Source organism: Lepisma saccharinum, chromosome 8, assembly GCF_977018435.1.
Source record: "Lepisma saccharinum chromosome 8, izLepSacc3.1, whole genome shotgun sequence".
In the NCBI taxonomy this organism is placed as follows: Eukaryota; Metazoa; Arthropoda; class Insecta; order Zygentoma; family Lepismatidae; genus Lepisma; species Lepisma saccharinum.
This window is the reverse complement of record NC_139236.1, coordinates 34,534,896-34,551,095: the sequence shown is the minus strand read 5'-3', so window position 1 is coordinate 34,551,095 and position 16,200 is coordinate 34,534,896. Positions and strand designations below refer to the sequence as shown.

Here is a 16,200-nt window from a genome sequence, read left to right as displayed (position 1 = left end):
ATGACTGCCAGGCTGCTTGTTTCAGTGGATTTCGCAGTTCCTCAAAATGTCCGTCAGCCATTAGTAATCTTATTTGTGCCTCTATAAAAAATACTTTTCACATTACTGACGTTGGGAAATATAGATTTCAAGTAGCCCACCTAAATGCAGTAGATATATTATTCAATGCTTTCACAAAATTTTTCAGGACTCCCAATTTCATATGCAATGGAGGTAAATACACTTTTTCAGGATTCACTAAGGGAGTATTTGATACATTTTTGTTTAGGAATGAGAGATTCAAGTCAGGGCTTCAATTTTATAATATAGTGAGAATTCTTATCCCTGCTGTCCCATTCGCACAAGATACAGCAAGATTTAGTGTATCCAAGTTGGAAACGAAACAGTAAGGCAATCACCTTTAAGTCTCCAGTGATATTCCAGTTATATTTGCTGTAGTAAAGTTTTTCCAACAGCAATTTCATATTTTTGTGTCTCTTTCTTAACAGCTGCATGTGCTACAGGTACTGATGGTAATTCATTTCCATTATGCAGCAGCACAGCCTTGAAACTAACTTTGGAAGAATCTATGAACAAACTAGTTGAAGAACACCTAATATATCTTGAAAAGAAACCCTACATATAAGTTAAATACAGGTTAAAGCATCCCATGGCAGGCCATAAAGAACACTACAATTTAATTTTAAAAAGTAACTGTCTCAGGAAAACTGTGCCTGATGGAAAAATTCTAATTACATATTTGAATTCAGGACAAAAGAGTACACCAGACTTGCCATTTAGTTTTCTTGTGAAAATAAATCATGTTGACCAGTGTAATTGTCCTTTTTTTATTTTAAATTTAAATTATACAAGTATCGGTATCGGCTCAACCACAAAAAAAAAAGCAAGTACAGGTGCTAATACCTTTATTCAATGCTCTCTTTCTCTGCACCTTCTGTATATAATGCGCGTGGACCGCATAGGGAACTGTGGTTCTGCCAAATAGGTTTTGTTGAAGTTTGCGTCTTCTCTTTTAGTTTTGCTACATTATCCTGGGAACTATTGGAGCTGCAATGATAATATTATACCAGAGGCGAAGATATAGTACAAGCAATGCAAGCACTGCTTGCATAATTCGAATATCATTTAATGTACTTAATGTTCTAACCGTATTTAGTTTCCATCGCACTCGATTTCGCGAAAAAATGCGGCCGCAAACTCCCCCAGCAGCTCTGTAGCAAGCACCAGCCTCAATGCTTGCAGCCGTTCTGCGGGAAAATAAGGCCTCCGAAGGAGTCACATGGCGAAGCGTGAAATTTTGGTGGAACCCGTCCACAAAGCTTCTACAAAAAGCTGTGCTTTCCGAGCTTGCGTGATTGCCGAAAATAGCCGAGTTCAACCGAAAGCAGAAGGATTCATCTATGGGTACGTTGCCAGCAAAAACTATTAACGAATATTTGTCTTCATGAACACGTAAAAAAGATCGCAAATATAATAATAATTGTTAGTCATAAAATAACTAAAAGAAGTTATTATCACTGTTCTAAATTCCATATATATCATATTATATTACAAATTATTTTAGATTTCGCGAAATGTAAAACGCGTAAAAAAAGTTGACATTGGGAGTTGGGGCAGTGGAATTTCTGCACCCCCGTGAAGAGTTTTCTCAGGGAGGGAGGGAAGATTGGACGGACCTTGGTCCTGCACCCTGCTTCCTGGTCGGTCCAGCTCAAATTACGCCAGAAGTGTTGACCGCTACCAGTGTTTGCAACTGCCAAATTATTTACGCAGTAATTCAAGTGAGCTCTTTCACAAATTTTACAATCAATAAATTGACTGCTTTTGAATAAAACTTGGGGTGAAAATAAAGCTATCTGAGAAAGAACTATCTACTGATATTTGTACATGGCATAAAGTAAATCGTATACATTCTGCATATTATGAGCACAAGAATATGTTTTAATGATTGATTGATTGATTTGTTGTTTTAAGTCCACTTTAAGGCTAATCGGGACAGGACCTACAGTTTAAAATGGGATCTGAAACACTTGTGCCTCCACCGGGTATCGAACCCGGAACACCTTGATTACAAGGCGACGACACTACCACTGCGCCATCGGGGAGGCCCGAATATGTTTTAAGTTCTATTATTATGACACAAGTGGTGTTCCCAGGGTCTTTTTACGGTCCCCATTTTGTCATCTTTTCCTTCCTTTGACGTTTTTTCTTAGATATACTGGGCCAAAAGGGGGTTATGTCTACCATCCACCCCCCCCCCCCTTCGCCCCGGGCACGCCATTGAATGACACTTTATTACTTAAATATTAATGTACATACTCCTTTTGCTGAAATGATTCTGATTCCTCTGCGTAGTTTTTATCTCCAAACTGATATATCTTTTGTGACGGATAAAAAAATTAAGGAAATAGGTTGGTATCACTTTCTGTTGTTTCAGAGATTTTCAAAGTGATCTTGTGTGGATGCTTGCAGTTGTGGAAAGCGCGTGGGATAGTGTGAGTGTTTGTTGCTTCGTGTTTTGTGCTGTGAATTTATCGGAATGAACGCGTATTTAGGAACGGTTGATGTGAAGTGCGGGTGCATTATTGAGCAATTGAAAATTGCTTCGGTTAGCTCGAGAGAGATACCAACACCGCATTTACCGGACTTAAAAACAAGTTAGCCCAAGGGGCTTTGTGCGACATTTCCAAAGGGTGGCATCCAATGGACCAAGAGTTTGAAATTTATTGTGGTGAGTACATCGTCTATGCATGTGTTTCTTTGCTTTGAAATGAATTTTTTATTGTTTGTGTTTAACTTTTTATTTAGTGTTTAAGTTACTCCAATGCGGTTTTTAGGGTGGCCAAAAATACTAAATTACATCATGCAGCGTAAAATAAACAAATGATTCCCATTTTTTTTTATCTAAATCGGTTTGGTCACCGTTTGACCATATTAAATAATAATGAACAAATAAAGGTACTAATAAGTAAGTAAGAAATTCCGTCTCCCTTTAGTCGTATGCGGAAAGTTCGCATATGCAAAACGTTTAATATCATATGAATAACGTTACCTGGATTTTTTTTAAAAAGTAAATGTGACGTTTGCGGATCATATGGTTTATTTTTAGTACAGTCACTTTATTACGATATTTTGACAAATCCAGCGACTGGGTAAATGAGGCTATAAACCTTGAATCTTTCCCCTCGGCATGTCGTTGTACTACATGTTTTGTTGTACTGAAACATTGCTTGCCTCCTTCGTAAGACTACGCTTCGCTACAGTATTATACCATTTTATAACTCTCTGCTCTACAAAATAAGACTATAAAAGGTGCTGAAGCATCGAAGAGGAGTAAAATGGGGATAAATGTGCTAATCTCACGAAAAAGGTGCAACAAAGATGTTGCAAAATGTTCATTTTGCTTGAGTTCATGTCCTAACATACAGATCTCAAACGATCGGTATGAAAACAGCTTTATTTTTGGGAAGTTGCTGCACCTTAAAATCCGTTCCCTATTAATTACATTATAATGATATTTAGGGGAAACCGCACACAAACTGCTAGAATCTCTGCAAGGTTAAAAGCAGTATACAATGATATGCCGTCATTTTTGGAGGCTTCCTCATATTTGCCAACTGCTATATTTTTCTTGTCCTTGTTTGTAACAAAAATGGGAACCTTTGACCAGGGCTATGCAATTATGCATAAAAAAAGGTTTTCTCCATGACACGTAAAAAATGCATAAAGTACGTAAAAAATAAACTAGAATCAAACATAAAAATTAAAAGAAAATAATGTTTTTGTGATGGTTATTGTTATGTAGGACAGTTGGCAGTGGTAGAAACCAAAAAAAAAGCTTTAAAAACTTTCCTTCCGAATTTGTGTGTGCTCTACATTGCAATTTTACAATCTGCCATATTCACATCATAATTAGCCTATGCAAGTGTATAATACACATGAAAAAGGAATTTGAAGCTGTTAATAAATATTTGAATTACAATCCAAATAAATTGTCGTTAATTGTTATGTTATAAACACAAGTATTAGTACATGACGTTTATACCAACAGGTTTCTCAATTTTTAAAAATATGTGAAAGAACAGTTCTATTTTTAAAAATCTGTTAGTGTGGGTGAGGACGTCAGGTGACTGTATAAACAACCTTCAGATAATAATGATATTGTGCTGAAATATGTAAGAAAATTTACATAAAAAACGTGTAAGGAGTAAATTACCTGCCCTTGAGAAAGTGAAAGAATTTGCATTGTTTATGAAGATTTTGTTATGAACATTTCTAATTGCTATTGTGTAATGTGTTATTGTGAAGTAAAGTACGTCTGTTACCTTACTGTGAAGCAGAACAGCCTGAAAGCTTTGCGCAAGTAAATATAGCACCCAACATGACATTCCACAACAGAAGCTATAATTTTATGTCATTAGGTTATGATTCTTAGGTTTGAGTCTGAGATATTTTCAATGTGTTTTTTCACTATTTGAGTGTGCATACAAATAGCTCTTATATCGGAAACACATTTCTTCATTTTTACATAAGAAACTACTTACGGAAATGAGTTTCTCTAAGGTTTCCAACGTTTGTGGAATCTATTTGACCAGGAAATCTTGTATTTTTCAAGAGAAATATCTCACGGACACACAAGTGCCATTGCTTTCGCTATGTGAACTGGGTGCTACATACGTTTGATGACGTAACCCCCTGTCAGTGTTTCCAACCCCCCTTTTTTTAACTATGCTTTGCTTAACCTTATCGGAAATGGTTCGTGGGGCTATCAGTCAGCTACCCATGCATAACGTACAATTTCCACACGTGACGATCATGGTGGTAGGTATTTTTCGGTGAAGAAGGTTGGAAACACTGCAAACCCAAAACAGTAGTCAACCTTGTGCCCGCCATATTGTGTTAGGGAAGCGAAAAAGGGAATAACAAAAACTACTCTCTATGTGAAAAATTGTGTTTGTTTTCATGTAAAAAGCATAATGGCACCTTGAACTATGCGAAACACAAAAATATCCAAATTTAATGTGTTTCCGATATACGGAACTGTTACCTCCTTTTTAAGAATGTTATTAAAAGGGGCATATTGTTGAAGAATGTATAGGCAAAGAATTATATTAAAGACATATATATTTATTTAGAATAGAATGTACCTCTCAACAAACTGTTATCATGCCTTCAGAATTACATATACGTTCAATAAACAACTTCAGCGAATATTTACAAAGATCTCTGTCCTTTGACTTCCATCCCACCATCTTGAACATTTGAAATGCATTCCCAGCATTGTTCAACTGATTCCTTCCACAAAGTAGTTTTTCCATCACCTTCAGCACATGCAAGGATATTACCCAAAATAGACCAACTGACACTCCATACATTAACACTTGACTTGTAGATTTGAGTAGCATTCCATGTTTTGCAATCATCGTTACTATTCCACATCAAAACGCTACCATCTTGATAACAACTGGCCACACGATGGTGATGCTGAATGACACTGGAAGCCCATGCCACATCGCGCACAATTTCAAACACTCCTTCAAATCTAGTTTCTTCATGCCATCCTTGCTCTGTTTCTCTCCATACTTTAATTAGACAATCGCCTCCTCCAGTTACAAATCGTTTTGGTGACGATCCGCCCAGTTCCTTATACATGGTGGGACACCAGCTGACAGCATTACAGCCCATTATGTGTGCCCCAGTAATTTTTTGGGCATCCCATTGACCAGAATTTGTCAAAGACAGCACCGATACACAACCGTCTGAACTCGCGCATGATAACATTAACCCAGCATCATGTGGAGCCCATTCAACAGCATTAACCGATGAGTTATGATTGTTATATTCAAACCACTTCGCCCAAGAACCAGGTCGTTCTTCCTTCCAAATGATGACCCTTCTGTCATAAGAACACGACGCTAGAATAGACTGTCCAAACTTTGGGTGGGCCCAAGACACTCGCCAAACAGGTCCTTCATGCCCTCTGAGTTCAGCAATCTTTGAACCATTTCGTGCATCAAAAATTTTCACCGAATGATCTGAAGAACTTGTTGCTAAACGAATTCCATAGTAGTCCATTTCTGCACTATGAATAATGTCTTCATGTTTCGTATCTACAATTAATGCCATTTTCATGGTTTGTTCTTGTCTCGAACGATAACTCAAACGGCACTTAATTCTTGACAGCACCACACAGCAGACGTTCAGAGTACATTTTTCCAACAAACAAAATGCATACTGCGGGTCTAATTAATTGTCCCGCGTCCTACAGCAAATCACCAGTTAAGGGAATGATAACTTCTTGAATGGAGGCTGAATCAGTCTTCAAAATCTGAGCACACCATCATATATAATATAATTTGCATTGTGATTTTATCGAATGATATATCTATATTTTCCCTATTATGTTGTTGTGTATGTTGTATTCGTTGTTCATGTCAACTGTATTCATGTCCATGTGCGCAGAGGATTAATGGAAGACTCATCTAATTTGTCCATCATTAAAAATACATCACGAAAGAAAGATAACCAGAAAATAAATAAAGTTATAAATTTTCTCTAAGGTTTAGAATGAAACAATTAGAACCAAGAATAAATAAAATCATAACCTTCTGCAAACCGTCCTATATATGTGCTGTCACATTAATTACTACGCGACCGTGGATAGATAGCTCACCTCGCTTCGTTCCTACCAGCCAAGTCGTCATCGTTTGCTGTCAGTAACAATTAACGAGTTGTTTTTTAAACACTTTTAACGTGTAAGCCATTTAAATTTTTATATAAATTGATAAGATGTCACAGAAAATACCTTGTGCCTGTTTTGTCAGAAGAGCAAAAAGCTACAAGAAGTGGAGCGAATTTACAATATAGAGAAAGTCTCCAATTTTGTTAATTTTCGGTATACTAACTAATTTTGACCTCCTAATCACGAATCTGTTGAAAGAAACCGGGGGTCACGTCTGAAAATTTGAAAAAAAGCCGATTGATTTTTTTATATATATAGGTGTATATGCGTAGTTTTACGGACAAAAATGTAATCTCCTGTCATTGTGTCCAACCACGCCGTTGTTTTACAAGAAAATGATTTATGATGTTCAATTCTAGTACGATCCCTATTTTTTTCGATGAATTTAGGGGTAAAATGAGTGCTAATGGAACCTAACCTAACAGGCCTAACCTAACCTCGTGTGAATGGTTCGTGGGGCTACCCGTGGATGTTTTTTGGGGCTAACGTCAATGGTTTGTGGGGCTAAAAGCTTAGATCTCCGGTAAACACCTCTCACTCGTTTATTTATTTTTAACATTCGTAATTACCTATTCTGCATTGCGAAAGATTGTTTAAGGTGGGATTTTGTGTTTCTCACGAAAATAATTTCAATTTTTAACATTAACAGTAATTATTGTTCTTGCTTTTTTCGCTTCCGTAACGTACAATATGGCGGGCACAGCTATGGGACATGAGTGGGTATGCAGTGTTTCCAACCTTCTTAACTGAAAAATGCCCCACAAACCATTCCCGCATAGCCCCACAAACCATTCACGGTAAGGTTAGGTTAGCTTAGGTTAGGCAAACATAGTTAAAATTTGGGGTCGTAGTAATATCAGGAATGTATATTTCGTTTTTTCATATTCTTGCAAAACAACGGCATGGTTTGAAAAACTGACAGGGGGTTACGTCATCGAACATACGCAACACATAGAGGAAGCAAGTAAAAGCAACGGCAATTGTGCGTTGGAGATATATTTATCTTCAAAAATACATGAATTCCCTGTCCAATAGATTCAACGATGAAAGAAAGTATGTCCACGAACTTTGACAATGCTACAGAAACTCATTTTCGTAAGTAGTTTCTTCTGTAAAAATGAAGAAATCGGAGATCGAACAGTTACCATTATTTTTTATTATTAATTATAGGGTCCATTTACCAAGTGCAGTTTGGCTTTATACTTACCCCTATAACAAACTAATTTATTGTTTATCCGCTATATTTTTTTTAGTTGAGTAGTTTTTCTATTAATATTTTGCCCACACGGTAAAATTTTCGTTTCTGCAAAACATATTTCTTCATTTTTACAGGAGAAAGTACTTACCGAAATGAGTTTATTTATACTTTAGGAAGGTCTTGGAAGTGTGTTTTCCCCTCGCTGAAATTTTTTTGCCGGTAAATCATGTAATTTTCGACATTAATTTCACTCCGATGCACGAAAGCTGTTCCCTTGATGTCCATCTACTACGTGAACCAAATTTTTGCATGCATTTCATGATGCAACAACCGGTCAGTGTTTCCAAATATGCAGTTTTGTAATTGTGGTTTGTGGGGTTTTCGAACCCGAAAGAAAATATTTTTCTAATTTTAAAAAACAAATTTAACTATGTTTGCCTAACCTAACAGAACCTAACCTAACCTAACCTAGACGTGCATGGTTGGTGGGGCTATTTATGAATGGTTCGTGGGGTTTTCGAACCCGAAAAAAATATTTTTCTAATTTTAAAAAACAATTTTAACTATGTTTGCCTAACCTAACAGAATCTAACCTAACCTTGCCATGCATGGTTCATGGGGCTATTTAGGAATGGTTTGTGGGGCTATCCGTGCATGGTTCGTTGGGTTTCGAACCCGAAAAAAAAAAAATCTTTAATTTTAAAAAACAAATTTAACTATGTTTGCCTAACCTAACAAAACCTAACCTAACCTTGCCGTGCATGGTTCATGGGGCTATTTATGAATGGCTAGCGGGGTTTTCGAACCCGAAAAAAAATATTTTTCTAATTTTAAAAAACAATTTTAACAATGTTTGCCTAACCTAACAGAACCTAACCTAACCTTGCAGTGCATGGTTCGTGCATTTTTCGAACCTGGAAAGAAATACAAAATCAGTAACACGAAAGTAGGTATTTTTCTATGAAGAAGGTTGCAACACTGATCATGGACAACGTTAGTCAAGATTTCTCCGCTATATCGCGTGTAACGCGAGTGAAAGGGAACAAAAAAAAAATACTAGGTATATATATATGTCTAAAATTGAGATTATTTGCGTGGAAAAAAACGAAAGGCCACCTTCAAGAATCCTTAGGAATGCAGAATACGTAAGTATCAATGTGAAAAATAAGGGAAATAGAGACGTTTGGTGGTTACTGAAATTTTACCGTAAATACAGTTGGAAAAATAGGGGGAGCATCTCATTTCTCAGCCAAATTTGTGTAAGTTATACAATTAAATATGCACATATGCCCAAAGACTTGGACAATAAACCACAACCTAACGATCACTCGAACTAAACGCTAACCCGAACATGTTGAATAGGCAGTGATGTTTTCGTACATGAAAGACATACATGATGAACCCAACATTTTTAAAACTCGAACTGTTATAAATTTAAATTTATATTTGAAAGTTGCAAGACATCAATAAATATTGCACATGTTTTTATTATTACAGTTTGGTTTTCATGCATTTTAAACTTTTAATTTGTATTACTAATTTCACAACTCTCGTACAGCAAGTGATTTTGAAATTCTCATTGATTGTGTTTAACTGCTATTACAGAGCATTTTCAATGTGGTAGTGAACCCCCCAAAATATCTAAGAAAAGTGAGCGAATTTACAATACCGGACCCCTCCCTGATTTTTATAATATTTCGCATACTCACTAATTGAGGCCTCCTAATCACGAATTTGAAGTTAAAATTTGGGGGTCACTTGCAGAAATTGCAAAATAAGCTAAATTGAGTGGTCCAGGATCGGAACAGAAACCCTGGATTTCTCCACGAAAACGATGGTTATTTCAATATTTTACATTTTAGAACGAAATTTTAACTATGTTTGCCTAATCCTAAAAAGATGTCAGTTTCGTAGCACTTGAGCGACAAATTTTAACTACACAATCATGATAAAGTGTCCTAAATTATTGACTATGCGAAATATGAAAGAATGACCTGTAATATTGATATGTACCAAACTAAAAGTTACTAAAAAAAACTTACGAAAGAAATAACTTTATTTCTTACCTTCAAAGTAGCCATCTTCCTCACACGATGCAAATTACTGAACAAGGTAATGCTATGTTGAACAAACATGGTTTCCATGCTTGTATACGGAGAACGATGGCGGTAATTGAAAAGCTTTTTTCACAACTTCTACACATGAATTTACAATTTCAACATGTCACCCCCACATGTTAACCTCTAATTCTTCATCGGTACTATGTATTTCGTGAGTATAAGAACTAGGATAGAAATTACGGAAGGGTCTGGTATTGTAACTACTTACCAGAGTGGATAGGTAATGGTTCTAATTGTGTAATGATTTTCACAAGTTGAGCAAGAAGGTTGTAAAGATTTTCAGAAAACTAGTTTGCACATTTCAAAGTTGCTTAAGGAGCCCAAGTTCCTTTTGTTTAATTGTTTGTCTATTTATGTTTCAGATAGAGTTACAGTATTTGCTGTAGCAGAGTCACTCAAAATGGACCCAGCCTTGCTGAGAGAACGTGAACTTTTTAAGAGGAAAGCCTTATCTACCCCAACGTAAGTATCTTTTAGTACAGATAGGGATGAGAATAGTCTATCAGATGATGAATTGAAATTATTATTATTAGAATGGACCAGTGTAGATGTTTTCAAATGCAAATAACACTGTCCAACAAAATTGAAGTTTTTGTCTGTTAAAAGAGAAGTTGGGGGTGATTCTAATTGAATTTGATGTGCTGATTTCAAATCTAATTACAGAATTTATCCATCACCCATGAAATTTGAGTAACAGGGTACATACAAAATATCAGGTACATACAAATCTTATATAGCCTTATAGTGATACGATGCAATATTATTTACAATGGCATATCTAGAATGTCTTCGAACTTGATTTTCGGCTGTACTTTGCCAGAGGTACTTCTCTTTTTAGTGTCCAGCAATAATCTGCCAACATATTTGGAGTCCAATTTCCCTGGTATCACCTTTCCATTTCACCAATATCCTGGTGGAAATGTTCTCCATGTTCGTCGCTCATTGTCCCAAGGTTTTGCGGGAAGAAACGAGGTGGGAGTCTAAAAAGTGTATCTTCAGAGACATATTACACCCCAGAGCATGATAGTTCTGAATCAAATTATTGACAAGTTCTCTGTAATTTTCTGACTTGTAGTTTCTGAGGAAATTTATGCAAACTTCCTTGAAAGATTGCCAAGCAGCCAATTCCAGCTCATTTAGGTTCTTTTCAAAATCATTATCTTTCATTAGTTTCCTGATTTGAGGGCCCAACAAATATTACCTCTTTTAGTTTCGTCTCAGTAATTCACGAAAACCTATCTTTGAAGAACATAATGCCACTACCCTCGCTGTCCATTCCTTTTACAAAATTCTTCATCAGACCAAGCTTTATGTGGAGAGGAGGCAGTAAGATTTTGTCTGAATTTACAAGTGCTGGATGAACAAAATTCTCCTGTCCTGCGATGAGTGACTCTCTCTTCGGCCAGTTCTTTGTAACATAATGATTTTTTCTATCTCTGCTGTCCCATTTACACAGGAAACAGCAAAATTTGGTGTAACCTAGTTGCGATACTAAGAAGATAGCAATAACTTTTAAATCTCCAGATATTTGCCAAGAGTATTTACAGTACTGGATATTTGTTAATAACAGTTTCATGTTTTCATAACTTTCTTTCATGCCCCAGGAATATGTTATGGGAATGCTTAGATATTTATTTCAATTGTGCAGTAGCACTCCTTTCAAACTTGTTTTCGAAGAGTCTAAAAACAAACGTCATTCTTCACTTTTATGGACAACACCTAGTGACTCTAATAGACCATCGATGTTACAACAGAAAACAAGGTCCTTATCTTTGCCGAAAAAAATAACTAGTGTCACTCTTCAACAAATGCCATCCTTTTAATCGCGATGCAAGCAGTTCTGCTTTGCCATTACTTAACTCTAGATTTCGAACTAAATCGTTAAGACCCTCTTGAGTTATTAAGTGAGGTTTAGCTGTTGAAACACTCCCCACAAAATCAGGATCATTATGCAATTCGCTACATTTGTTAGAAACACTTTCACTTTCTTCCGTTATACTTATGTGATCTGGTGGAGCAGGTATAGGAACTCCAGATCCATGAGGCACCGGTCGAGTTGATGATTCGAGTGTTGGATATTTCACTGTTTGCCTTGATTTCGAATTTATCCCAGATATATTTGTCAAGCAAAAATAGCAGTCTGTTATATGATCCTTCCCGCAATATCATAGGAACTCCAAAAGGCATATGACGAGATAATTTCAGCCAACCACTCAAAAGCATTACACAGTTCGCACAACAGATATCAGGGGCCCATTTCTTGTTTTCGTCTATCTTATTGTCAAAGTAACACTCTTAAGCTTTTCTTACATGAGGAGTAAATGTTCTCCTATTTGCTTTTAAGGTCAGCTCACCACAGATATAACAAAAATTGTTCCTGTCGTTTACGCAACTTCTTGACATGATTCTGTCTTTGCTTCGAAACACTCACTGGAACTGAAGAACACTCAGAAAAGCTTCTTTCCTCCAGACAACTTGCTATTGAAATGAGAAGTAGACATAACAGTCAAATCACAGAATTGTGTTGAAAAGTTAATTGTTGTCAAATTTTTCAGTTGGATTGTTTAACGAGTTTAATTGTTGTTTCATGCAGATATCAATGGCATAAAGTTACTAGTGTATTGTTGGAGCAAAGACATAAAAATATTTTAAATATTGCCTACCAATCAGCTAATTATGGACAGCATGCTGCAATAATAATACAGAATTATATTTTTATTGTTACAAAAAAATGGTGGGTGATTGACAATTTCTGACTTCATTTTCGGAATTAGCAGGTGGCAAAACATAAAGAACCGTTGAAATTTTACTTTTAACAAAACCATTGTTGAACAGTGTAATTGGTACGGTATCAGTCCAATAAAAAATGGTGCAACATTCAGTGGTAAACTCTTATGATATATATATTTTTCCTTAATGATGTGACTCCACAAATAAATAATTAAATAATATTTTTCCATTCATTCATTATTTCATCAGTTGATTGATTAACAGGTTCATGAGAGTTGGTGGGGGGGGGGGGGGACTTTATTTCTGTCTTCGCAACTAGTGAAACAGTTTCATTTTATTATTGACTGTTCAATGTAAAGTCTTGGAGACACTCTCTTAGAAATGACTGAGGTTCGGGGATAATTTGAAGCTCTTGTTGAAGAAGCTTTGAAAATATGTACCAAACGGTGGATTAGAAGTAAATTCTCTGTCAAAATATTAAAAAATGTAAAGAAATACATTGGTGAACTCTTAATCTGTCAAAGTATCAATATTTTTATTCGATGATGGACATAATTTGCTTACAACTGGATAATGTTTTTAAGGGCATCAAAGCAGTTGTAGACACGTGTAAAAGTGATAGAACCTCTTTTTTGTCAAGTTCTATAGACAACTGAGCTTTGTAACAAACCTGGAGAAATTGCAAAAACAATTCCAAACCTTTATTTCAGTGGCAAATATTATCACTTAGACATTCTTTCAAACACAAGATAAAGGACATGCATGATGTGAAATAGCTTGGTGATCTCATTTCGATACAACATAGTAGTTCATTGACTTCCACTTGTCCTGATGTATGCACGGCTTGCTTCATGCCCCTTACTGTCCCTATCCTGTCTTTACTTTCAATTGATATCGATGCTTTTACAGACAAAAATCAAGGAAGATACTATTTAAGTCTTAAGACTAACACTGTAGATGATAATCAATTAATTAATAATGCAAGCATTGTAATTATTCATTAATCTTAATTTGTTCTTGAATAAAGAAATTTATTGCATTTCTAGAGTTGCAAAAAAGCCGGCTTTTTTGAATGGACCTTTTTTTTTTAAAAAAAAAACAACTGAAATTTTGCCTTTTTACCAATTACAGCTAACCTATTTCACTTGAAGTTACTGTTATGAGTACAGGTTTGTAGTGACATATTTTACAACTAGCTAAAAAAAAGGTTTACATGATGTAGCAGCCATGATATTGACCAATCCCAGTGCACACATATTGTATAGTGGTTCAGATAGAATTTTAACCATAGCTTACCGAGGGGAGGGAAGAGGGATGGAGATGGAGCTTGCAGGCCTACCACATCTATTTTTCAGATTTTTCAATTGTTTGAAAATAAATTACATTGTTCTCTAGGATGTTCCCAATATTTCTGTATTACTTTTGCTCATAAAAACATAAATGTAATGTAAATAGGAGGCAAGATGCACTTGGTGGGCTTATCAGGTGCCATCTTTGAATGCATCTCATTCGAGACACTCATGTCAGAGACAGTGTACAATTGGTTGGTAATGATGATAATTATTGTAATTTTTATATTTAATTAGAGTTGCAAAAAAGCCCGCTTTTTGAAATGGACGTTTTTTTTTTCTTCGGTAAAAAGCCAGCTTTTTTAAAAAAACTGGAAATTTTGGCTTTTTACCAATTACAGCTAACCTATTTCACTTGAAGTTACTGTTATGAGTTTACAGGTTTGTAGTGACATATTTTACAACTAGCTAAATGAGATTTACATGATGTAGAAGCCAAGACAGATATTGGCCAATCCCAGTGGACACCTATTGTATAACGGTTCAGATACAATTTTAACCCTAGCTTATCGATAGGGGAGGGGGGTCTTGCAGGCCCACCACCTCTATTTTTTAGATTTTTCAACTGTTTGGAAATAAATTACATTGTTTCCGAGGATGTTCCCAATATTTAATTACATTTGTTTTTATGAACAAAAGTAATAATGTAATTAAGAGGCAAAATGCACTTGGTGAGTATATCAGGCGCCATCTTTGAATGTGTCTCATTCGAGACACTCATGCCAGTGACAGTGTACAATTGGTTGGTAATGATGGTAATTATTGTAATTATTATATTTAGTAAACAACCACACTTCTACAAACTAAAAAGCATTAATAAAAAAATATGAATTTCGTGAGTTTTAGTGAATGATAAAATATATGTGAGAGAGTCATACAATAATTGGTTATTATTTTTTATTAATGATAGTAATTTTTGTAATTATTATAATTAATAAATAACTGCACATATACAGGGTATACACAAATGAATGCTGCAGTTATAAATGTCAAAAAAGAAAAAAATGTTTTTCAACTTACGTGGTTGCAGCAAACACTGTTAGATGCGGAAACTGTCCCTGTTTTTGATATGCGAGTTAAAATTACAATCTTTTTGATAAGCTGATTCCAAATATGGCCTCATCACATTAAGATTTTCCACAAAAAAATCACATTCTCCCTTGGCCCCCCTCGTTCCCCAGTTCTTACGCTGTGAGATTCTTTCTATGGAGGTTTATTAAAGACACGGTTTATGCACAACCAATGCCAACTTCCATCTAGCAACTTCGTGGTCGGATAACGCATGCAGTGCAGGACATTACAGTGGACATGTTACACACTGTCTGGAACTAGTTTGATTACAGCGTTGATGTGTGTCGTGTGCCCAGGGAGCCCACATTGAAGGATTGTAATTTTAAACCACATATCAAAAACTGGGACAGTTTCTGCCTCTAACAGTATTTGCTGCAACCTAAGTTGAAAATATTTTTTTTATTGACATTTAAAACCACCATTCATTTGTGTATACCCTGTATAATCAGCAAAGTAAGCAGTGATTCAATAATAAAATGTTTTCTTGAATTTTAGTGATAAAAAAGAGTGTGGGCTTGTGAGCCGCCTCCTGGTATGTAAGTTTCTCGTATGGCATGGGGTAAGCTAGGAATAAAACTAAACATGTAGTCCTGATGAGCACATCTGACCATGAAATGGACTTAAAACAAGCTTTTACATGTTTGTGTCTTAATATAAACGTTGATTTCATAAAATATGAAACAAATGTTAATATCAAAATATTCGATGTTTCGGGACAATTAAAAATCTTTGCTGTTCACAACACATATGCAGAAGTATAGGAATTACGTGCATATGCGTATATATCCTGGTTAACAGAGTTTTGATATGGAAGCGACACATTGCTCTTGGAAACCAACCCTTAGAAGTAAATGCACCTTTCGAACTGAAGCAACATAAGCTGCAAGTGTCGCTTGTCACTTGGCCTGTACCATTTTCTCAGGGAACTTTCAGACTGAAGCAACAAGTGACATGTGTCACTTGGAAGCAGACCCTCAGTAATTCATTCAA

The 16,200-nt window shown here is 35.8% G+C and overlaps 1 protein-coding gene and 1 pseudogene across 4 annotated transcripts in view; one reads left to right on the top strand and one right to left on the bottom strand.

Moving 5' to 3' along the window:
* Positions 1 to 998: 998 nt before the first annotated feature.
* LOC145991412 (protein SEC13 homolog pseudogene) lies at positions 999 to 6,235 on the bottom strand (annotated as a pseudogene). Its single transcript, XR_014442055.1, has 2 exons — positions 5,148 to 6,235; positions 999 to 1,047 (listed from the first exon to the last, which is right to left on the bottom strand). The product of XR_014442055.1 is annotated as a protein SEC13 homolog pseudogene (transcript).
* A 432-nt stretch (positions 6,236 to 6,667) lies between these two features.
* TfIIEbeta (transcription factor IIEbeta) overlaps positions 6,668 to 16,200 on the top strand; it is a 36,567-nt gene continuing 27,034 nt past the window's right edge. For 2 of the 3 annotated variants that reach the window (XM_083127410.1, XM_083127408.1), the window contains exons 1-2: positions 6,668 to 6,755; positions 10,423 to 10,522. In XM_083127410.1, coding sequence (XP_082983536.1) covers positions 10,461 to 10,522 — 62 coding nt within the window. In that variant the 5' untranslated portion in view covers positions 6,668 to 6,755; positions 10,423 to 10,460. The remainder of the gene's footprint in view (positions 6,756 to 10,422; positions 10,523 to 16,200) is intronic. The other variant, XM_083127409.1, reaches the window with a different exon arrangement.